Here is a 25996-nt window from a genome sequence, read left to right on the forward strand (position 1 = left end):
GCACTGTACATCCAAAAGCACTCAATAGGTTAAATAACTGAATAATTCTATTTGAAATGCAACAGATGTGTATCACACTATTGCTAAATTAATTCATCACAATTAAAGCTTACTTTCTGGCAACTGTGGTTACTTTGATACGTCTCTGTCCACTTGAATGCTGGTACTGAGTCACAAACTGGATTGCACCACGTCCACCTTGAGGAATTGGAGCATTGTGCTGTGTTAAAAAAAAAATTAACAAAATCTCACCAAGATTCAGTAATATAATCATCATATTAGGATTCCTATCACTGCCAAAATCCATTCTGAAATTAGAAATTATACGAAAGAAGCTACTTTAATAAATCTAATATGCTCGGCAAATGTCTAGTGGATAAAAAATATAAGCCAGTAAACTCACTGTCAATCTTGAGCTATAGATTTAAGTCCTAAATTTGTCTAACTTTAAAATTGCAGTAATCTAATGGAGAAAGTCCTACATTACAAAAAATCATCATGCCAGCAGCAAGGTTTTAAAGCGAGACTGTTGATTTGAAAAATCTAATTTCCGTATAATTTTTTTTAACCTACCAATAACACCCAAGATTACGACAATGGAAAGACGTTAGAGAAAAAGCAATAGGCTTTTTTTCCTTTTTGTTCATTTTGTATACTTGATAGCTTTTGGTGTATAGTGATATGATTAGTTCACTTCACATAAGTTAAGTGGGAGCGGAGAGAAGATCTGGAAAGAGGATGTATTGTCAACTCATGATTTTATTGCAAGTGTCACAGTACTGCGTGGTTTTACTTAAAGTCACAGGTTCCAGGTTTGTGTGATTACACGAAAATCTCAGCTATCATTAAAAAAAAAAGTTTCTAAACCTCATGTGTACTGTGAAATGCTTAAAAAATGTGACCCAATTGCTCCGTAAAAGCTCAAATACCAAACTCAAAGAACCCAAAACACTTTTTAATTCATGATTTTTAGCTAATCTCATGATTTTGGGGGATATGGCTCATAATTTTGATTTTTAACATTTGGAGTTGGCAATACTGAAGACTTCCTCCTAAGTTCCCTGAGAGGAAACTATTGTAAAATATATAAATTCAATATTATTTTGAAACTAGTTAAACTACCCAAACATTTGCATTCCTGAAAGATATAAGGAAGTATCTTTAGTGTTGCTTATAAATGTTACCATTGTAAAGCACAATATGGTGAATCAATGTCTGATATGAGTAATTTCTTAATGGTACTGTATTCTCTATGTTAAGGGTTTAATGCTTTAAAAGAGTTAAAGCAATTCTATTTTTAAGGATTAAAAACAACTGATAATAAAATAACAAACAATGTACAAATATCTGTCATTGTCCCTTAAACCAGAAGTAGTGAAAATGCTGAATAATAATTCACAGCACAGTGTCATAGGAACTGGAATACTGATGCAAACTGAAATTTCAAAGCCCAGGTCAGTCGTCACAGTACGGTATATAACTGAGTGATATACAGATTTCTGAAAGCTCGAAAGCTTGTCTCTCTCACCAACAGAAGTTGATCCAATAAAAGATATTACCTCTCCCACTTTGTCTCTCTAATATCCTGGGACCAGCACAGCAACAACAACACTGCATGTAACTGGTTAAGTGTGACTCTTATACCTTTGAAACAAGTATCCACTACTTTAGTTTTCAAAATATGCCTGACGATAAGTGGATGCTGAGAAGCGTTAGTTTATTAAATCGCCATTTTATACACTTTTCTGTGTAAGGCTGACTTTTAAAACTATGTTAGCGATTGTTAAATCGCAAAACAATAGATACGATTTACAAAAAATTATATACACACACATACATAATGTTTACTGGCTAATGCTGATTTTATGTTCACTTTTCCCCATTTCACAGTATCTTCTGGTATGCTGAACTCCTTATTGTTTCTGTGAAACTTTTTGTGACAATCATATTTCAGTAGAAAAGGAATACAATACGACCGGTGCTGCAAACATCTGGGTTAAATCTATGTTTCAACTCAACTGTACAAAAGAACATAGCATACCAGATATTAATTTATACAGATTAAACAATAGAACATTAAAATTAAATTCAGTTGTGGCTGCAATGGGGGAAATACACTGAAAACATCATATTCTGCAACTGAAGGGGAAAAAATAGCAAACATTTTGCCTTTTTCTACAAACTAGGATGTCTCAAATATACTGCAGTACAAACCTAACAGAAATAGAAGTAACCATAAATAGAAGACTACCTTGTTAAATTTAAGTGAAGCATAATTAATGCAATCTTATCTGGAAATTTTTGAGCTACGATACACCTCTAACATACTATAAATTTCTTGGGGGTGGCTGTCTAGTGAAAATTCACAAAGAGGAAGGCAAATTATATCTAATTCATCTTAATGAAGGCAGATATCATCCTAATTTTAAAAACAGAGGCTTAACATTATATTTACGTGACACCTTTCATGTTGAAGGATCCCCGGAGTGCTTTACCAACTATACATGAATCATTTCACCTACTACTGAAATGCAGCAAAAAATGAGGTGTAATGATGAAGCTGTTCAATAGGAAAAGCAATATTACACAACAGTTTCAGACAAGAAGTGAAAAATAATGTATCCAATTGCAAATGCAGAGAGAATAAGTGGGTAGAATGTAGTTATTCTAATAATTACGTAGGACATTGGCACTTTTTGCAAGAGTGTAAAAAAAATTTAGCTCTACAGGAATTTTAATAAGTAAATCTAAAGTAAATGTAAATCATCAATCACTGAGCAGGTCTCTCTTCAATTTTTATTTTACAAAAGCTGACTGTCATATCTATTTTTCCAATGCTTATAACCATTTACTGAGTCTAAAAGATTTTCATACCTTCTCACTTGAATTAATCGTAGTTTTAAAAACAAGGATTGCTACAAGTCTTGCTCAGAACTTATTTTGCATCTCTGTTCTCTCCTACTATATCTGGGTGCAAGATACAGATTGTCATGTTTGAAATCTTTGCCACAATGGCTTGAGAAAACAACCTCCTCCCTCTTTGGAGGTGAACAGAATAAAACTTATGTTTTCTTCAAGTTTCAAGCATTTCTAATTAATCCATAACACTTCTAATAATTAGCAATTTAAATATGCTTCAGGAATAACAAATGTAGATTTTCAGAACCCCTATCTAGACAAAGAATAACCAACAATTTGATAGTAGCCTAGAATTTCATACACAGGACGACATTTTCAAAGTTACATGGGGGCAGCCATTTGTGTACATCTAATTTACACATGTAAATCAGATGTTTGCTCATGCTGATAGCAAGTAATTGGCCAAGTATGTTCATAAATCCCTGATTTATATGCATACATCAAGTATTGGTTTATGTTAGGCACGTACAAATGGATGTGCACAATTGCAGATGCCTAAGATTTAAGGTCTGATCTGTAACATTCAATTTGACAACCAAAACAATCCATATTTCAAAACAGAAATACAGTACAGAAAAATACATTCAGTTACTACTAAAGTACTACATTATTTTCCAAACTCTCAACATCTATTTGGTAATGCAGAGCTATTACAATTGCTGTTTGTTACATATGGGTATTTTGAGTCAATATTACTGAGGATTTTAAAGAGAACATTGTAGTTTTGCCTATTAAAAGAAATAAGGAATTATTTTTTCCTCTCTCTTCTCAGGCGGTACAGAATAGATGTATCTGCAAATTGAAATAAGTCTTTATTCATCTGGAACAGAATCCTTTGCCTTCACCTACAGAGAGAGACTTAAACCTAAAATATCAACATTCAAAGTACCACTCTGGCTTCTGTTCTCACATGAAGAAACATGTTAATATTCAGTTTACTGCAAAATCAAAACCTGGAACTGCTGAATTCAATCCAACAATGCATATTAAAGAGTGTTTACAACAGTCTGAAAACTTGCTAAAATATTTATAAAGATCAAAGATTTGGTTGGTTGGTTTTGGTGTTTTATTTTGTTTTTTTGTTTTTTACTAATTTGAAGAAAAATGCACAACAATGTAAAGCCGCATATTTATATATCTGGTTAAAAGCAATGTACAATGTAACTCTCCAATTTTTTCTCCAACTACACTATACCAATTCCTCTCTTATCACTAGATTATCTGCTTATTGAAGCTTAAATGGCAGAATTTACAATTATCTAGGTTTTTTTTATGTATTAAAAAGTAAACATTTTACAGCTAATAAACACTCATTTGTTATTCTATCTTCTGATATCTGTCATTCAATAAATGGATCGCTGCTAGTGTTCGTAATGTAACATTTATAAACAGTCAACTCATCACATTGGGTGGATACAAATCAATTTAAAAACTTGACTGAGGATGGTAATAGACTGTGGGAATGGTTGAGGGAGTAGTAAAAATAAAATACAGTACTCAAGATTTACATAAAAATCAAACTACTGTGTTTTGAGTTTATTACAAGTGGAGTGAAACTTCTCTTACCTGATTGACCACCTCAAAATACAGCGCAAGGGTTGTATTGGGATTAAGGCCACAGATCTTCCATTGACATGTACCTCCTGTTCCTATCTCCTGTCAATAAATCATATAGAATGATTTTTAAAACAGGAATATTTTGTTGTTGTTCACTAATATACATATAGAGTGATAAAAAAAATGATGCACTTCTTGCATCTGATCACTACAGGCCACTGTTTCCACTATTTCCTCTCTGTTATGGATCCTCAAGGCTCCCTCTACTGGCTTCTAGAGGCAGAGAGGCTGCCAACATGAGCAACAGCTGCAGGCCAGTTCCCTCAGAAAGAGCAGAAGAACAGGCACCAATTGGGGGCAGAAGAAAGCAAAACTCCATAGGGAAGGCAATAAGGGGCACTCCCAAGATGGCACAGAAAGAGTATGGAAGGACAGACATCACAGGAAGGGAATGGAAAGGGGAAGAGAAGGTGGTATTCCTCCATCACAAAGGTGGCAGCAGGAAAGTCAGATGGAGGTAACAGGCTACTAAACGTCCTCTAAGAAAGTGGCCAGAGGTATAACTATATGGGCACAAGGTTGGCTTAGGAGAGAGATGGTGATTGTGCAAGAGCGGTTCTTGGGGCTAGATAGATGCTTCCACTGGTCAAATAAATTCCTACATACTGGATACTTATCAAACTTCCTAAATGTTTAGTTCCCCGTCACTGGTTTAATACTTATTTTTGCTATATTTGTAGTTAGGCTGTGCATGTTTTTGTGTGTTTTTACATTATATCATATTGATAGAATATTACGTATTGATGCAACGTCATGATACAACATAAATGGGCCACAGGATGTAGGACTTCATGGAACTGTGGTCTTATAAGAGAGCAGAGAACACAGTGAAAAAACTACTTCACCGTTGGTGTCCATCCAAAAACAGAGAATTAAAATATATCCAATATATTTTAAAAAACCTAACCACCTAAATTCACCAGACTCTGTATATAGCCCTCTGATGACTGGGGGCCTTGAGGCGTGAGTCAGGGGCATATCTGAAAAACCGTTCATGAACAAATTTTGAAATGCTGATAATGATTTAGACAGGGGTTTTGATCCAATAATTAAGTAGTACCAGTACATTCCTCTACAAATCGAGAAAACCTAGGTTTTATTTTCTAGCAATTCAAAATTGCACCCACTTACAACAAAAGTAACTTACATTTTCTGACACACAAGGTCCTTTGGAATTGAGAGAGACACAGGGTCCAATAGCTCCTGAAATCTTGATTTCTCTTGAGGTCTTTATATTTAAAAGAAAAACAGGTCACATATAGAGCTATGCTTACTTATACATTCAATACTGATAAAATAACATTTATTTTTCTTTTAACCCTTCTGGCGGGTGTTCAGTGTTTCATCCACACCTTTAGAAGAGGTTATAAATACATAGGATGTTCAGTATATTTATAATTCTTTCAGCAAACAAAGCCAACTGCTGTTGCAAACATGCAAATCTAAAAAGTGAACTCTGCCTCATGTGTAGTTTTCTAAGTCTGAAATTGTATTGTTTATGAATTATAGCATATAAAGAACACCTACTACTACTTAGACCTCTGAGTGCCCCAGAAAGCATATTATAGGTGATGTCTACATCACATAACTAAAGGCATTTTCTACTGAAGATACAATCATTAAAATATTCATGAGATAAGGCTCAGATGAGGGGCTGTGGGATGGGCCATACGATTGTACAAATATCATATTAAATTAATATTCTGTATCTCCTAAACATGCTTTGGTAAAATCAACATCTAATAACTTAAATTATTCTAATACAGCTGTATCGTACAATGGTGTCCTGAAAGAGTTGGGTTTCCCTATTTACCCTTGCCAATTTCTTCAACCAATTTCATAGCTATGTACATACAAAACAAGAAGACCAGATCATTACTTCCAGTAATAAAATCCTCCTGAGGGGGCTTTAGGAAAGGAAATACCCAAGAGCAGGCTCTCTCAGAGGTCCAGAGAGACCTGGGCCACTTCCAGCTTTTGAGGCCCCTAGCCATAATAAAAATAAAAAATGATGTCACATGAAAACAAAATGAGGCACCAAAAAAGAGTGAGACATAATTTGAATATCTTTTTATTTAACAAATGCTTTTCTAGCCTTTTTCTGTGCAAATGCACTTATTATTGAGGAAATATTTAGCTTTCATGCAATGTCACAGTTGGTATTAAGCATAGTGAGCCCATTCAAATGCTCTTGTCCCATAGTTGAACGGTGATTGTTCTTTACTTGCTTCAACACGTTGAAGGGGTGTTCACCTGAAGCCACTGATGCAGGCAAACTGACAAAAATACGCAATGCAATTGTGATATTAGGAAACATCCCAGAGAGTCCAAGTTCGAGTATTTCTTGAAGCAATTCCTTTGGCTTGCAATCCAATTTAAAGTTTGTGGAATATATTCGTTTGAGGAAGATGACCTTGTCACTGAGATCTTTTGAGATTTCTTTGTTGTACTGTTGCTGAAATTGTTCAGCTGCAGAAAGTAGATCTTCATTATTCAGTCTGTTGAACTGCCAAAGAAACTCAAAAAGGGTACAAATTAGTCGCTGTGACTCAAATCGACGTGTAAGACCTGACTGAATAGAGTCAATGATGACAAGGAAGACATTGACCCTATAATGATGCTCGGCATCAGATTCAGTCGGTAAATTGCGATTGGTGGAGAACTCAGATGAAATGCCAATATTCTGCGCTACTAATTTGGACTCGGTCAGGATCGCATCCCATTGTTCACAAATCTGTTGAATGTAATTGATAAAACTTTCGGTGTTATCCCTCTCACCATCAAGTGTAGCATTGCGTGCTTCAATTACCAGATTAGTTTGGTGGATCATTGTAAGTAGCTTCATCCACAAAGATGACATCAGAACGCATTCAAATTTGGACATGTGCTTCTGAATAGACTGAAGTTCAGTTCGAGCCCGAGCAGTGAGATTGAGAGATTCAAGCTCATTTAAGCCTTTCTCACTGAATTAAATGCTGCATAACTAGTTGAACACCATCAATCCATGCAGACCATCTAGTTTTGGACATCCCATGCAGTGAAACAGGAAGATATTGCTTCAGAATTTCCCACCCTTGTGGACTGCTACTGGAGAGACTGTACATTTGCTGAACAGTTCCAAAGTAAGTAATTGCCTCCTTGCATGATTCAGCATAGTCAACACCTACAAGGTTTAGTGTGTGGTTTCCACAATTGAAGAAAATACAGTTATTGTTTGAATTATGCTCAAGCAGAGCTGCTTGTACTCCTTTGCACTTCCCAGCCTTATTAGATCCATTGTCATAGGCTTTACCAATGCAGACTTGAAAATCTAACTTAAAACCTTCTAGAATTGCTAGAACTCAAGTAGCAATTTCTTTTTCAGTTTTTCTCGTGGAATTATCAAACAAAATAAACCTATCTACAATCTTAACATCTTAACCATAGTAGTCTGTTCCTTGTGAGAACAATCTGGAGTGGCATCCACAATGATTTAAAAATACTTGGCATTTCGAATCTCATCAAGAATTGTTGTTTGTACGAATGACCCACATAGCTCAATAAACTCGTTCTGTATGCGTGTGGAGAGATAATGGACTTGCATGTGCTTTTGACTCTCTTGCAACTCTCGAACACATTTTACATGCTCTCATAAAAGTGGGTCATATTTGCTGAGGAGCTCAACTATGCCTAGAAAGTTTCCATTTGCATGATCACCAATACGTTGACTGGAACCAAAGAAAGCCAGTCCCTGCTCAGAAAGAAAGAAGATAACATTCAGGATGCACTCAAGAAGTTTTTTCCAGTTATTAGTTTCTGTACAGAGTTCAGCCAAGAGTAAATTCTCAACTGAACTTTCAGCTGATGCTGCCCTACTGGCTGATTTCCATGTAACAGAGTTTTCTTTGTGTGACGTTCAACTCTCATATGATGGTATTCAGTCTTTCAACTTCCTCCAACCTCTGTTGATGCTCCATCCTGATTGATCAAAGAGAACTGATGCATTTGCATCACTTTTGTTCAATATGAAGCAGGGTGCACAGTACAGAGATTGTTTTTCCGTACTCCAGCATAACCAGTCTCTTATGCATGTCTCACCATTTGGAAGAGTTTTTGTAAGCAGACAAGTAGGGAAAGCACGATTATCAGCATCTTATGGAATGTTACTTGGAATTTCAAAACAACTAATTTGAAGGAAAGATTCCAGTTGAGCAGCACTGCTCTTGTCAATAATTCCAATGTCAGCCACAGTCAAACCTGTAGTACTCATGAATTGCTCTTGCTGAGTAATATTTACATCTTCCTGTTGCTGTTGAGTTTCTTGATCGTACACAGGATCTTCTTCTGCATCTGTTACTGTTGGCACATCTCCTTCTTGAATTTGGGCCTATAGACTACAAAAGCCTACGATGATGGCCAAGCAAGGGCTCAACCAACCAACCAGTCACCTCTTTTAGCTACCATATGAAAATAAGAATGAGGAATTCTCACACATAAATAATTCCTTAGTCAACTATACCTAAAACTATAAAGACACTAAAAGTAACAATTCTCTACCTTCAACGCGCACTTGATCCAGCACCAGCCTAGTCATGGTTTGTTTATATAATCAGCTGATCTGAGAGGACACGTTCATCACAGTCTAATCTTGTGTCATCAGAACCTATATATTTTTATTAATATTTATGAACATTTTTAACTCCTTAATAGGACAAAATCTATATCAGTTAACAAAAAAATTATGTCTTTTAACAAATCACTTCTCTTATTTACTTAAATTTGCAGCTTTAAGCTGAGTGTGTCTCTCTCATTTTGGTCCAATATGGATGTGCATAAAAACAAGTTGCAAAACTTATCAAACGCCAAAAAATTAACACGTGTCTAAATTTGAGGCCCCCTTTAAGCTTGAAGCCAGGCCAAATGGCCCTCCTGGCCCCCACTCTGATTGGTAGGGTTCTCATGGGTAGGGCCATTTTCCTGATGGGGGCAGGTTCCCCGTATAGAGAAAGTCCTGGGACCCCACACCTGATCCTCGAGGATTTGTGGGAGGCCAGTGTGCAGCTACAATGATGGCCCTTGCACCTCCACACCAACTCTGGGCCCTGGCAGGACACCTCCAAGGAAGACATGCTACCAGGAACTCTCCCTAGTCACAGTTGCTCCCAGGTTTCTGAGCCATACATACAGGAGGGGACAAACAAGCACTGAAAGGTACCAAATGATCATCTGGCCTTTTGAATTCCCATTACAGCAGACCAGATTAGTTTTCACATTACTTAAAATTTGCTTCATGCTTCCTCACATTGGCATACCTAGTATATTATTTTGTTTCTTCTGATATATAACAAAATCTCTCAGGACATTTATCAATGTATATATCTGAATTTCGGATACAGACTGTACTTTCCATTGGATTTGAGCCTCTACTGTACAGGTGCAATGGTGGGAAGAAGGTTGGGAAGAAAGAATATAGAAAGCCTCTTATCCCGGTGCTGGCAACAGAAAAGGATCTCTTCTTAATGCTCAAAATGTGCTAGAAGGGTTAACTACCATGCCTGCCCACACACTGTAGCCCCCAAGGCATGTTGCGCTGGATATGCATAGCCTCAGCTGACGAGCATGTATGTTGGATTAAGGATTGTTTTGCCTAAATAAGAGAAACAGGATCCCAAGCACTCTTGCCTCAAGACCCTATTTTTATGGTAAAGTAATAAATCCCTAAAAATAAAGGTTTAAAATGAAAGGTTACTGAACCGCTACTATAAGCAATGCAAATACATCACTAGACTTGATTTGTTAGAACTTCTGAATTTCTAACATGTGCATGAGTTTAAGTCTGACCACATCTGCAGTGGTACCTAAGGGAAGTGGAAGGAGGGAATACAACATCAGACCCTAATAATATTCATATTAAGTTTTGACTCTTACCTTTATTTCTAAAGTGCCACCAAATCCCATTTTAAATTGCCCTTGCATATCTTTGGTAAATACTCTCTGAAAGGTTTGTTTGAATAAGGATGTATTGAAAGAGTCTCCCATTACCATGTAGCCTCTGGATGAAAGACCAAAAAAATACCAAGATAAAACACAGAAACACAACTAGAAAGCATCTGGACGACTTATTATGCATTAATTTAGCAAACAGGATATACTTAACTTAGCTCTCAAAGAGCTATCAAAGAATATATCTACACTACAATTAGACACCCACGGCTGGCCTCTGCCAGCTGACTTGGGCTCACAGGACTTGGGTTGCGGGGCTGTTTAATCGCACTGTAGACTTCCCTAAGGGTCCCAGAGCCTGGGCTCCAGCCCGAGCTGGGAAGTCCACACTGTAATTAAACAGCCCCACAGCCTGAGCCAGCAGGCACGGGCCTGCTGCGGGTGTCTAACTGCAGTGTAGATATACCCTCCGAGTTTAAAGTAAAAACAGTTCACTATGAAATATTCTGAAAAAATTTTTTCAAAATCACCTTAACAGAAGCTACTTTCAATTATCTCATCATAAAGCTTAATGGGGAACTTTGTAAACAGGTTTCTAATGGGGAACTTTGTAATTAGGTTTCTTACAAGATCAGCATGTCAAAGTCATCAGGCTCTTAATTCAAAAAAGCTTCAACTGGAGAAAACATTGCACTGGACTTTATCATTACAGCTAGTTTTTAACCCTGCCTTGCGGAAATGCATCCGTTGATTAACTTATCCTAATATTCTGATACTTTCCCATATCGTTTTGCCTCTCTCAGATAAGTAATTATTTCAAACCTGAATCTATTCTCATAAAACACATTTTGTGTGTGAGCTCAGCAGTGCTCATTGAAGATGAAATTACTTTGACTGCACTGCAATCTGTAACTACTCATATTGAGCAGTGAAGTATTTTTAAATCTATATGATTAGCATTTAAGGAATGAGCATAAGACATGATTAGTGTGTATCCCCAGTAGTGCTCACAGTGTACAAATATAAGGCATCCATGTTTTTAATAATACGGTTGATAAGTTTTGTGTTAAGTTCTGCCCTCCAACTTTCCCTTTATAAATTGACTAGTTTCTGGTACTCAACACAGTAGAAGTGCGTCTTCAAGAGTTATTTAAATATGGAGAAAACAACAACTATGGGGAACCAACTCAGAAACAACAACCCTATGCCTAGCAGGCAACATAGCAACAGACAGTGAGAGAAGTAGACAAACAGGATGTCAAGGCTGGTATTGTTGGAGGGGCCAGAATGGGCTGGGGCATTGCAGAAAGAGACAGAGGAAGGGGCAGAATTACATAGCACCTTGACTTGAAGTACAAGAAGCTTGAACTTGATGTGACAGAGGAACAAGAGCTAGTAGTGGGATTCTAAGAGGGGTTGACATGATCACATTACAGGCATGGAAAATAATCTTAGCGACAGAATTTTGTACTAACTGTAGAGGGGTAGGTAACATGAGAGTCCAGGAAGCCACAAAGCAAGACGGGTAGGTAACATGAGAGTCCAGAAGGCCACAAAGCAAGAGGTTACAGTAATCAATATGGGAAATTATGAAAGCCTGAGGGAATTTTAGCTGTCGGGACTGAAAGGGTGGAACTTAGAAAAATTGTACAGCAAGAAGTGGCAGGATTTGGACATGTAAGAGGCAGTGCAGACAGAGGAGTCAAAGATTAACCCCATGCCATGGCCTTGAGTGACATAAAGGATGAGGGTGGGGTGGTGTCAATAGTGAGACAGACTGGGGGAGAGCAGAGAGTTTCACTGGAAAGATCAGTATTTGTTTTGACCATGGTAAGCTTTACTGGTGATGCCATCCAGGAGACGTCAGAGACATGACTGAATGAATGGAGATAAGTCAGGAGTGAAGAATTTGAGAGTCATCAACACAGAGACTATAGTTGAAACTGCATGAGTGAATCAGAATGTCCAGAGAAAGGGTAAGCAAGAAGATGAAGGCTCCAAGGACAGATCGCTGTGATATCCCCATGGGCAGTGGGAAAGAGAAGGAAGACAACAGCCCACTCCTTCTCCATCCTCCCCCCAAAAACCACTCAGAACAGCCAGAGAAGGAGAAGAATCAGGAGAGAGCAGTAATATGAAAGGTGAAGGAAGCAAGACACTCAAGTAGAGTATGGCTCACAGTGCAAGGCAGTAGAGTGGTCAAGGATGATAAGGAAGGCGTAAAGAACTGAAGATGTGGCCAAGAAGAGGGCTGTTTGAATCCTTGATGAAAGTAGTTTCAGCAGAGTGAAATGAGAGGAAGTCAGACTAGAGACAATAAAAGATCTAACACATTGTTCTGAAAAAACTTAGTTTATTATCCAACTCAATAGTAAAGAGAATGTTTTCAGGGAGGTCAAGAACACACTATACACAGTACATCATGCATGAAGAAATTCAAGACACTCAAAAAATGACATCTAGAGAAGAAAGATTTCCGCCTCAATCCAAGGACAAAAGGAAGAACAAAAATGTAAAAGAAATAAAAGATCACTGTGAAAAAGGTGTGTGCGTGAGCATTACTGAAGCCCAAGATACATATATGGAAAGGAAAAATAGATTATTTGGCAACAGTACACAGGCTAAATATTTTTAAAGGACATTTACACTATCTAAGCCCCAAATATTTAATGTTAAAATTAATGAGAGTATATGCCCTCATAATTAAACCCAAAATTATGGTGACAAATTCTTCCCAGGTTCACAACAATTTAGGTCTATATGCAAGCTATCCACGATCACAGTACACAGACATGGAGTAGTGATTTTTCCTTCTATCATTTGGAACTAAAACAAAGTCATTAGTATTTTTTGTTAGGTAATGACCACTCTATTTTAAATACTTTCTTTTTAAAGTGCACCTTCATAAACTACTTTAAACAAATTAGTCACATACCCAGTATAGTTGGGACAGCACTTCATCTCCAGAAGACCAGTCTGATCTAGTGCACATGCATATATGTCAATAACATGACCAGTTGTAGCAGCACGATTAGCCAGAGATTCAAAATGCTAAATACAAGATTAAAATGCATTTATAACAATATGCAAACTGAACTTGCCACACTTTAACGTTAAAACATAAGCTCTCAGAATTATTGTACAACAGCTAAATTAAATTGTATCCATATTATACTCTAACATTGGCTAAAAGATCTTTTTTTGAGAAGTAAAAACTAAGTGAGAAAGGTCTAGAACTTTTTTTTGACTATTCCCTACTTTTCCCAGCCAGCTTAAAAGATAATTTGTGGTAGATTGATCAAGGTGGCATTCTACTTAAAAATCAATGCTACCGTTCTTGATCACTGTGCATTAAGGCCCTGATCCAACTCCTACTAAGTCAGTGGAAACACTCCCAGTCACTTAAATTGGAGTTGAATCAGGTTCTCACTCAATGTACTGAAAATCCTTATGAAATTTTGGAAGATATGTAGTTATTCAAGGAAAGTTCAACAACAACAAAAATGTCTAAGTTCTATATCACTTTATACATATTCTAATATCAAATGTCTTATTCTAATTATCTGTCAAATAAAAAAAATTTACATCTCTCTTCCCCATCTATTGGTAAGTCTTACCTTAGTAGCCTTTTTAACATAATTAGCATTGTCTTTTTCAATGTCGTGCCATGATCTTATAGGTAACTTCAGTTCATCCCCTACAACCATCCCAGGTCCTTGAGTGCCTGGTCCTCCAATGAACATCAAAATATGTGCACCAGTATTAGGGAATGTACACTGTAAGACAGAAAGAAAATCTCAGAGAGCAACTCTTTTTGCTATAACAACAGTTAGTACATAATATTAATAGAGGAAACAACTATGAATTTGTATCTGTTGTATTGCTTAGACTAAAGTAAACAATTAGAATATCTCAAAATTCTGAGTAGTAGTTTAACTTAAAATACCATTCTTGCCTCACTAAAACTAGTATTTTTCACTTTTAAGACAGTTCTGCATATATCTGAGGTCGGATCCTCTGCTAGTCACTACTCTACTGACTTCAACTGAGCTAAGATAATTTACACAAATTGAGGATCTGGTCCATGGTATTTTGGGTATTTCTCTTTCCCTATTAATTATAGCTGAATGGGGGGGAGGGGAGACTATCTTTACGTTCAAAATTTTATCTGCTTCCATATTCTGAAATCACAACACTCCTCTTAGTGCCATTACATCAACTTGTTACTGAAATGGTTGTCATCACAAAATAATGACGTAATATGGAAAATAAACTGCAGAAACAAATGGAACCTTCGTACAAAACATCTTGTTTCCATGTGAGTGTCTTGAGAGATAAAAATATCAGAGAGGGGCAAATATTAGATATTAGTGCCTAGAAAACAAGAAGCTAGTTTCTGCTCAAGAGGTGTCCACCACACAACTGGCAGTCTCAGCAGAGAATTGAACGGGTATGGAGGCTGAACTAGTTTCTCCTCCTTAGAGGTGGATCCTTCTGGAAGCAGCATAAAAGCAAGGGGAAGCTTGCAGTTTGTTGCCCAAACTCAACCTCTTCTATAGTTAAACAGGATTTTTGTCACCAGAGCAACCAACCTGACAATTTTCACTAGGACTGAATTCACTTCTTTAAATTAAAGTTTGTTCCCCTTGGTGTCAATACATCTTTAATGACATAAAGAGGAACAATAGAAGTTAAAAGGACTCTCGGCCTGCGAGGTGCCAAAAGAGACTAATCTCAAAAATGGATTTTAAATCAGAAAAAAACATAACAGTTCCCCCAGTCTTTTTCAGCTAAGCTGGGATATAAAACAGTCACTCACCTTTCTGCTATGGTCTTTTTAAAAAAACCCATAGAACATGTGCAGGCACATGAAACATCTCAGTTAAACTCAACCAAAGTGAGACCCTTCCCACGCTGTACTGATTAGTTGGGGAGGAAAAAAAAAAAAACACACATCATAAAGAAACCTTCTAGGTTATTCCTGTGAGGAAATACAACCTTTAAAGGTAAGTAAACTTATGTAAATTAAATCCCATTAACACAGAAAGTCCACAAGGGTAGGGGAGAACACAGGCAAGATTTCACAAGCCCAGCAGTGACCATGAGCATCTTGACAAGCTGCCCTCACTACTTTAACAGGTATCATCACCCAAATATATGACTACAAAGGCTGCAAAGTAACATTACAGGTAGAGGAGGCTGCGCTGTTTAGAGACTTGAAGGAAGGAGCCCAGACAAGTATGCTGCCACAATACCATTGGCTTTCAGTATCCAAAGCAAAGAGACAATTCTTAAAGGGAAGGGAATAGGAAGAACAGACTACTGACTAAGGGTTAAAAACTGTAGAAAATAGTGTTAATTAGTAAAGAGTTATAAACAAAAGTCACAAAAATCAAAATGGGAAAGAGTTAAAATAGGAAGGGAATAAAAACAACAAAAATAGAAATTAAGGAAAAGGCTAAGAAATTACAATGAAGAATCGAACAAAAATAGGTATAAAAAAAGATTTGTAACAAACACAGTCAAAGCAAACAGGCATGATTTAAACAACTAAAAGACAAAGGGTAATAAAAATAACTGGATATATTAGTCAAGAACTAAGAAAAAATGTATTTTTAAAAATCTTGGGCTGCATCCCATTTCCTTCTCCCTCTTTGCTCAATACACTTTCAATACAGATTCTTAGCTCTTTGACCAGGACAGTACTCTTGCTTCATAGAGTGCCCTGCACACTTTTGGGAATATAAATATGAAGTTAATATAGTAATAAAAGACTGGTGGACTTCCTTTAATCTAAACTAAAAGACAAAAAGTCACCAACTAAACAAGCATAAGGTAGTAACATAATTGTGTGGAATATAAAAACAGAATGAGATGCATGCATTTACTCAGATTAAATAGAGGAAAATTCAGTAAATGTCATGTTTATCTGAATCTGAACACAAGACTAATATACATGAATTACAGAGATTGTTATTGTTATGTGTTGATTGCAGCATCCGCCATAGGTTTTATGTAGGACAGTGATCTAGTGACATTTAAAAACAATTTTAGGTCAAACTATTACCTCAAGGAGTCCTACAGCTATAGAAAGAGCCACTCCAGAGGAACGCAAAGGTCTCTTCCCTTGTGGAACAGGCCAAGGATCCCGTTGTAATTCACCCAAAAGATCAGTAAGATTCATATCAATTTTCTGCACTGGCTGTAGGAATCTAAATATAGATAAATGGCATTATGTTAGCTTTAGGATTCTTTTGGCTATATGACTTTTAAAAAATAATCAGGACTAGTAATTCAATGGCAACGTGTTAGATTGCAATGCCAAAGATCCAAATCTGGGTTCAGAGCACAGTCTCTTGCTCAACAGGCTGGCAAGGTCTGGAAGCACTACATACACGGCATGCTCAGCCTAAGGAGACAGGAAGCTCCACATGGAGCACTGTAGCAAGGCAACCAGGGTCCAGAAGGAACTACATGCAGACAAAAACACATCAGGTCACCATGGGAATTTGAGACAGAGACTAAAGGAAAGAGGATAATCTTGGAGGGAAGACAAAATGAAAATGTTAAGGGGTAAAATTTTCAGAATTGTCTAGGAATCTAAATCCCAATGGATTATTTAGCAAATAGCCTTTTTTGCCTATCATCATATCTAAGAGAATGAAAGATCGAAATATATATTGATAAATACTTCTGTTGATATATTTTAAAATGTTGGATATATTCATACACATAGGAAGACAGAAACAGCACCTCTATATATTCTCAAATGTGCTGAGGCACAGTAAGTTTGTTAAAATACATCTTCGGAAGAAGTCATGAAAAACATGTCAGAAACAATGGAAATAGCAGAAAGGCCACAAATACTGATGTCTGCAAGCAAACTACCCTTGTAGACAGGGATCTTTTAGTAAAATCTTTTTGAAGGGTGAATCAAATGCATTCTTAAATGTGGAATCCCTTCTCCTTAAACTGACAGGTTTCAGAGTAGCAGCCGTGTTAGTCTGTATTCGCAAAAAGAAAAGGAGTACTTGTGGCACCTTAGAGACTAACATTTATTTGAGCATAAGCTTTCGTGAGCTATAACTCACTTCATTGGATGCACTCAGTGGAAAATACAGTGGGGAGATTTATATACATAGAGAACATGAAACAATGCGTGTTACCATACGCACTGAAACCAGAGTGATCACTTAAGGTGAGCTATTACCAGCAGGAGAGCCGGGGGGGGGGGGGAGGGAGAGAAGAGACCTTTTGTAGTGATAATCAAGGTGGGCCATTTCCAGCAGTTGACAAAAACATCTGAGGAACGGGGGGGGGGGGGGGGGGCGGCAGAATAAACAAGAGGAAATAGTTTTACTTTGTGTAATGACCCATCCACTCCCAGTCTCTATTCAAGCCTAAGTTAATTGTATCCAGTTTGCAAATTAATTCCAATTCAGCAGTCTCTCCTTGGAGTCTGTTCTTGAAGGTTTTTTGTTGAAGTATTGCCACTTTTAGGTCTGTAATCGAGTGACCAGAGAGACTGAAGTGTTCTCCAACTGGTTTTTGAATGTTATAATTCTTGACGTCTGATTTGTGTCCATTTATTCTTTTACGTAGAGACTGTCCAGTTTACCAATGTACATGGCAGAGGGGCATTGCTGGCACATGATGGCATATATCACATTGGTAGACGTGCAGGTGAACAAGCCTCTAGATAGTGTGGCTGATGTGATTAGGCCCTGTGATGGTGTCCCCTGAATAGATATGTGGACACAGTTGGCAACGGACTTTGTTGCAAGGCTAGGTTCCTGGGTTAGTGGTTCTGTTGTGTGGTTGCTGGTGAGTATTTGCTTCAGGTTGGGGGGCTGTCTGTAAGCAAGGACTGGCCTGTCTCCCAAAATCTAAGAGAGTGATGGGTATTCCTTCAGGATAGGTTGTAGATCCCTGATGATGCGTTGGAGAGGTTTTAGTTGGGAGCTGAAGGTGATGGCTAGTGGCGTTCTGTTATTTTCTTTGTTGGGCCTGTCCTGTAGTAGGTGACTTCTGAGTACTCTTCTGGCTCTGTCAATCTGTTTCTTCACTTCAGCAGGTGGGTATTGTAGTTGTAAGAATGCTTGATAGAGATCTTGTAGCTGTTTGTCTCTGTCTGAGGGGTTGGAGCAAATGCAGTTGTATCATAGAGCTTGGCTGTAAACAATGGATCATGTGGTGTGGTCCGGATGAAAGCTGGAGGCATGTAGGTAGGAATAGAGGATAGTAGGTTTCTGGTATAAGGTGGTCTTTATGTGACCATCGCTTATTAGCACCGTAGCGTCCAGGAAGTGGATCTCTTGTGTGGACTGGTCCAGGCTGAGGTTGATGGTGGGATGGAAATTGCTGAAATCGTGGTGGAATTCCTCAAGGGCTTCTTTTCCTATACCACCTTTACAGCCTAAGCTTCCATCTACGCTACAAATGTTACCATGTTAGATGTTCTAGTTATCCCTTGAAATGGTTAAAGCAATTTGACTATTAGAGTCCCCCTTAGAATGACCAGTATGTATGGTAAGAGGGGGAGTCTTATCTGGGACAGACTTTCCCCATTATTTTCTAATGGGAAATTCATTACTGTCACAACTCTTCCAGCCTCAGCTTCCAAAACTACATTCACAGTCTCTAAGGACAGCCAAGCTAAGATTCTGCTCTCCAGAAACCTTCTCATATGATCCTTAAACCTAAAAAGCCATTTGCATTAAAAAATGTAGGATAACACACAACACTCAACCTACTAAAGCAACAAAATGTGTGACCCTCTAGTTGTATCAATCACACCAGAAAAAAAATCATGAGGTAAAGTTTTCTGGTAAAGCAATTTAGCAATGATTTTTTTTTTTTTTTTTTTTTTAAATAATACCTGTTAGAAGGTGGTGGCTGCTGTACTTGAGGACCCCGGCCTACTTGTGAAACAGATACTTTAGTAAGCCCCAACATTTCCTGTAAAAAAAAGTAACTATATATATATAATTTGATTACAGAGCATCTTGAAATTCACCATTATGATCATTTTCAGGGTTTGAGGGGTTTTTAATTGTTTTTTGTCTGTTACCTGAAGTTGTTTTGCAGATAGGTCCTTTGTGCCTCTGAAGACATAGCTTTTTGAAATTCCTTCACAACCAAGCTCATGGACCTGCACCATTCTCCCAAATGTAATAAGACCTACCAAAGCAGTTGGTGGTAAGAGACTTAATGACATTTGCATGGATTCCTTCAGGGCTTGCAAATCTTCATCTTCCATGCACGTGTCCACAACGTAAAGAAATATCAAAGGCATCTGAGGACCACGCTTTAAGAAATAATAATAACTAAGTGAAAAAGCACATTGGGCAGTATATATTGTACAGAAAATAATCAAATTGCAAAAATAAACTTTGTTCAAGTTATATAAATTTTAGTAAATATAGAATTTGCCACACTAGCTCAGACCAATGCTCAATCCAATTTGGCAACCCACCCGAGGCAGTGGCCAATACCTAATGCTGCACAGGAGTGTGAACTCGGTACCATAATTAACTCTATCCAAAAGTGCCATGTTCAATATAGAAGAACAAATTCCTTCCAGGCCTCACCAGATAATTTTGAATCATGTGATAATGTTATTAACCTTACAAGATGAAAAACAAAGTATTACTCAAAGTGCTAGTGGTCATTAAATTTATCAAAACTTAGAAAAAAAAACAACAGAAACAGTATTAGATCTTCTGTGACATTTCATTCCATAGTTTGACTTGATACATTAGCAGTTCCCCTCATTCTAAAATCATTCCCCTGTAATTTCAGCAAGTGTTCCCTTTTATCTAGTATTACAAAGCTAGCCAAAAGGAGTGGGCTGACAAATTTTAACTTTACCTTTCTTAATCTGAATGCCTCACTGCAGTCCCCTCCTAACTCCTTCCTTTTCCAGTCTAATTTATTTATTTTTTATTTATTCTAATTTATTTATTTTTCGCAGTTTCTTGTTGCATGGCTTTTTTCCTCTACTAATCTCTACTAAGACACTCCCATGCCCTACCATGATGAAATGGAGATAGATAAATTATGTTAGCTATGCCTGCTTGGTGTGGCACTCTGTCCCCCACTAGTGGCACCTAGCCCAGCTTGAGACTGATGAGTCTGCTACAGTGTTGGCTAAGGGCCACATAGTTTTTAACTCATGCAGTAGAGGCTCATACCCTAAGATTCAGAGGTCCCAAATTCAATCCCACCTACCAGGGTCTGTCGGTATTACAATTAAATAAGAAAATCCAAATTATATTAACTGATTGGCCAAAAAACAGTTATCTGTAAACTTAACCAGTTCACTACTCACCTTCTCCTAGAAATAAATTGGTTCCAATATCAATCCATGATTATTCAGATATAATCCTCACTTCAAAGACCAACTATTCACTAAAACTTGATCTAAGTTATGTTGGCAAGCAGCAATAAAATGGTTTCTCCAAAACAAGCACAAGAGAACTGAACTCCTCATGAAGAAACACATCCCAACAGAAGCTTAAATCTCTACAACATATAGAGCTTCCCTCTCTTGTATTGCCCTTAATAATCAGATAATGTTCCTATAATTTTATTATAGTCACTATAATCAAAAATAGTACTCTCCATTTCCAATGGATGATACCGGTCAAAGGTCTACAACTGAAAACGTGTAAATTATTCACTGCATTTTAATCACTACTAAATCAAAACAAAAGTAAAATAAGCCATACTCTACATAGCTAGCTTCAATGCAATTTAATGTCAAAGATTTTATTTGTTTGTTTTTTTACCTGTACTACATATTCAATACTAGAAAACTGAGGCAAAAGTTCTGCAGGCTGGTTCATCTCTGATATACCAGCGTAAGTAGGAGGAAACTGCAAAAGCAAAAAAAAACACCATTAAGTACACATTTCAAAATTACAAGTTACAGAAAAACACTGAAAAATAAACATCTGCATATATTATTTGCTTCTGTCTCAAAATGGGCAGACATCCGCATGTTTAGCATCCTGTTGGCAATTCCAATTCACATGTATAATTTATAGGAGGAAAATTAAATGCACCATTCCTAATAGGGTCATTCTATAGTCTCAAAAAGAAAAGGAGTACTTGTGGCACCTTAGAGACTAACAAATTTATTTGAGCATAAGCTTTCGTGAGCTACAGCTCACTTCATCAGATGCAACTATAGTCTGAATACTTTATTTTCTTACCTGATTTCTTTGATAACAAAAATTGCAAGCCCAAAGTTTTGCTCGATAATCCACTTGGCTATAAAAATAAAATTAGAAAAGTATTAGTAATAGTTTGTTTTACATTACCAAGGGGCTTTGACACTAAATACATATGTTGTGTGTACATATGACATGGATTCACCCTTTATCTGTTTATCATGCCCTTTTTCCTAATTGTCAAAGATGTGTGCGCTTCAAACAAGAATTTCCCCCCTCACAATGCATCTTCTCCTTAATGATCCTGCTGTAAATTCACAATAAAGAATGTATAACTTCGTAATTATTTCAGTAGCAGCAGACTGATATACAGTAACTCCTCACTTAACGTTGTAGTTATGTTCCTGAAAAATACAACTTTAAGCAAAACAATGTTAAGGGAATCCAATTTCCCCATAAGAATTAACGTAAATAGGGGGGGTTAGGTTCCAGGGGAAAAAATTTCACCAGACAAAAGATTATATTTTATATATTTATATATATATATATATATATATATATACACACACACACACACACACAGAGTATAAGTTTTAAACAAACAATTTAATACTGTACACAGCAATGATGATTGTGAAGCTTGATTGAGGTGTTTAAGTCAGAGGGTGGAAGAGGGTGGGATACTTCCCAGGGAATGCCTTACTGCTAAATGATGAACTAGCACTTGGCTGAGCTCTCAAGGGTTAACACATTGTTGTTAATGTAGTATCACACTCTACAAGGCAGCACAAATGGAGGGAGGGGAGACAGCATGGCAGACAGAGACACACAACCTGCGTGAGAGAGAGAGAGAAAGATGCGCATTGCCCCTTTAAGTACGCTAACCCCACTCTAAGTACATTGCCTTTTTAAGTAGATCAGCAAATTGAGACAGCAGCTGCTGCCAGCAAGCTCCCTCCATCCTGAGCCCTGTCTCCCCCTCCCCACCCCGCCCCGGCTCTATAGAGAGGGGGTAAGCAGAGGGCAAGGGCAGGAGCAGGTGGGTGGGGGACACCCTGACATTAGCCTCCCTCTTCCCCCCTCCTCCACCTGCACAGCAAGCAGGAGGCTCCTGGGAGCAGCTCCAAGGCAGAGGGCAAGAGCAGCAAAGGGCAGTGGGGGGAGGGACAGCTGAACTGCTGGCAATTGATAGCCTGCTGGGCCACTGTGGCACAGGGAACTTAGGGGAGCAGGGAGATGATGGGGGCTGCCGGTCCACCCTGGTTCCGAGCCCCCACCAGCTCGCTCCAAATGGCTGCTCTTTCTGCAAGCAGTGGAGAAAGCAGGCAGCTGCGGAACAACGTTATAAGGGAGCACTGCGCAACTTTAAACGAGTATGTTCCCTAACTGATCAGCAATGTAACAACATTAACTGGGACGACTTTAAGTGAAGAGTTGCTGTAATTAACACAGTATCATGGCTATTAGAAAGGAAGGATGATAATTAAGGCATTGGACTAGGATGTAGGAGGCCAGGTTCAGTCCCAGCTCTTACACAGACTTCCTGTGCGGTTTTAGGCAAGTCACTCTATGTCTCTCTGTCTCAGTTCTCGACCTGTAAAATGGGGAAAGTAATACTTCCTTTCTCTTACCTTCCATCTATCTTGTCTGGTTAGATGCACGCTCTTGGGTTCAGAGACTCTTTCTTACTATATGTATGTACAGTGCCTAGAACAATGGGTTCAGGCCCGTTGATGTTACTTGTAATACAAATAATAATAATAATAATGGGTTCACTACTGGTCCAGACAAAAGGAGAAGTTAGCATGATAAAAGGAAAACTCCTACTCAAAAAGATTCCTTCAGTAATAACAGGTGGTGGAGAGGATTAATACACTGTTTTTATATAAATGTTCTGGTTTTCCAAGTATACCCAAGAGCAAAAGTCCCTAACTGAAGATAAACCAAATACCTATAATTTCTTAAGTCCTCCTAAAAATTAAAATAGATACACGCATTTCAAATTGCACCAACACTGCTATTTGCAGTAACGTAAACCATGTTAGACTGTGCAAACAGAAAAGGTACATGCCAACTCTGTCTACCACATCCCAAGCCAGCTGATCTTCAGAGGTATTATTTTCTCAGCCTTCTTTTTGCAAACAGGATATTAATGCAATAGCTTCCACTTAGACATGATAAAAAATAATTAACTGAGTTTAAACACAACAAATTTCTTTAATAGAGACACACCCTAAGACAGCTATGTCATATATTCAGGATGTCCAAAATCCAAAAATTTTAGATACAGGTCACCATGTGGGGTTTTTTTAAGTATATAGCACCTTTCATCTGAGGATATAAAATTACAGAGGTCAGTAATTATTATTACCCCATAACAATAATAATAAAAGTCAATGGAACTTGTGCCAAGTCACGTAGGCGCTTTTGAAAATCCCACCCACTGTCTTTAGACAAATAAGTAGTATGTGTTTCCTAGTATTTTTTTAACCTTATTCTTGTCTTCTCCTGACAGCAGCAGTAATAGGGCAGAACAGTTAATGAAAGATGACCACTAAAGTCTTTGGATCAGATCCTCAGCTGCTGTAAATAGGCCTAGCTCTACTGAAGTTAATGAAACTGTGCCAATTCATACATTTTAACGCCAGAAGGGATGAGCAGATCATCTCGTCTGACCTCCTGTGTAACACAGGCCACAGAGAGTGTTACAACATTATCCCTGTACTAAGCCCAATCATTTATATTTGACTACGCGTCTCTTCCAAAAAGGCATCCAGTCTTTATGTGAAGACATCAAGAGATGGACAATTCATACTAGCTGAGGATCTGACCCTTCGTTTACAAATTTTGTTTAGCCATACTTTTAATTTTACATGTAAAAAAACCTTGAGTGAAATTTAATGCTTCTGATAAGGATAAGCTTACACTAGACCTGACTTCATCTATAAGCAACTACTGTTCCAGCTTCAAAACATAACACTGAGACCTCTATCCTGACACACCACTTTACAGCTGTTAAAGTCCATCCTTTGTCTCCCAAGCTGGGGACACTGAATTACATAAAATTGAGCTAACTGATTTTGTGATGTGCGCAAACATCTAGTACAGTAAGGACTAGCTGACAATAATGAATTTATTTTATAAGGAACATAAGTCACATACAATCCAACTATACAAAAGATGAAAAGCTGTTACACTAACTCACCTCTTCATGACAGGTTTCAGAGTAACAGCCGTGTTAGTCTGTATTCGCAAAAAGAAAAGGAGTACTTGTGGCACCTTAGAGACTAACCAATTTATTTGAGCATAAGCTTTCGTGAGCTACAGCTCACTTCATCGGACATCCGATGAAGTGAGCTGTAGCTCACGAAAGCTTATGCTCAAATAAATTGGTTAGTCTCTAAGGTGCCACAAGTACTCCTTTTCTTTTCACCTCTTCATATTTATTTTCTAGAGATAAAAAAATTTAAAACTGTATCTACTATCCCATGTGACTTGCAGTTACTGAAAACTTCAGTCTCTTATAACCTGATTCAAACTAAAGTTAACATAAATCAATTTAATTAACTGGATAATTTTTTGTGAATGTCTTCCTTCAAAACAACTATGAGCTGGATCCTGAAATCCTTAGTGGTCACAGGTTTGGGCCCTACATTTGTGCCTAGAATATGCAAAATTTTATAAATAACAATTTATGCATGAGATGCAGTATTTTCAAACCAGCATTATGAAGAAAAGTTTTTGAATAAAAAATTTAAGTATTTTGTATATATTAAATATTAAAGTATTATCTAAATTATGTATTATGATTACCATAAGGGATTCAGAACTGCACGACAGGTGGTCCTACTGCACAGAACTGGCTCATACTGAATGGGAGGCAAATCAGGACGCTCTTTCAGTGGTGTAAAGAGAGAAGCCACTGGGACTACCATTCTTGTGGCTTCAAGGCGACTTGAAGGCCAAACATTCCAGCTGAATCTAACTCCATCTCTGTCTTCATTCTGCTGGATGAATTCCAGGAAGGTTGTCATTGTTAACTTCTTTTCTTATTTCTGAAATAAAAAGTTATAGATTAACAGGATATATGTGGATTATATATATATTAAAAGAAAAGAATCACAATCAGGAACAAAAGCTTTAATTACAACCAATATTGTCTGGTTAAACACATGACAAAATGTCACATACTAAAATGTTATGTATTCAGCTAAAAAGGAGCTTTCAGAAATTCTCTAAAATATCTAATTCTAAATGCATTGTACAGAATTCCAAGAAAAAATGAAGAAAATAAAACTCTCGGAATGCAGCAACATCATGAAAAGTGCTAAATGTTTGCAAAGTTAAAATAAACGTACCGCACT

The 25996-nt window shown here is 37.5% G+C and overlaps 1 protein-coding gene across 2 annotated transcripts in view; it reads right to left on the reverse strand.

Annotated features, from left to right (window-relative positions):
• The window catches only part of SEC23A (SEC23 homolog A, COPII component), a 49712-nt gene that overhangs the window by 14013 nt on the left and 9703 nt on the right, over positions 1-25996 (reverse strand). For both annotated transcript variants that reach the window (XM_073349100.2, XM_073349101.2), the window contains 12 exons: positions 25446-25687; positions 21675-21732; positions 21249-21335; positions 19529-19765; positions 19337-19416; positions 16526-16670; positions 14076-14234; positions 13394-13509; positions 10444-10567; positions 5684-5764; positions 4486-4575; positions 114-220 (listed from right to left, as the gene is read on the reverse strand). In XM_073349100.2, the coding sequence (XP_073205201.1) occupies positions 114-220; positions 4486-4575; positions 5684-5764; positions 10444-10567; positions 13394-13509; positions 14076-14234; positions 16526-16670; positions 19337-19416; positions 19529-19765; positions 21249-21335; positions 21675-21732; positions 25446-25666 (1505 nt within the window). In that variant the 5' untranslated portion in view covers positions 25667-25687. The remainder of the gene's footprint in view (positions 1-113; positions 221-4485; positions 4576-5683; positions 5765-10443; positions 10568-13393; positions 13510-14075; positions 14235-16525; positions 16671-19336; positions 19417-19528; positions 19766-21248; positions 21336-21674; positions 21733-25445; positions 25688-25996) is intronic.

Source organism: Lepidochelys kempii, chromosome 6 (assembly GCF_965140285.1).
Source record: "Lepidochelys kempii isolate rLepKem1 chromosome 6, rLepKem1.hap1, whole genome shotgun sequence".
Taxonomy (NCBI): Eukaryota; Metazoa; Chordata; order Testudines; family Cheloniidae; genus Lepidochelys; species Lepidochelys kempii.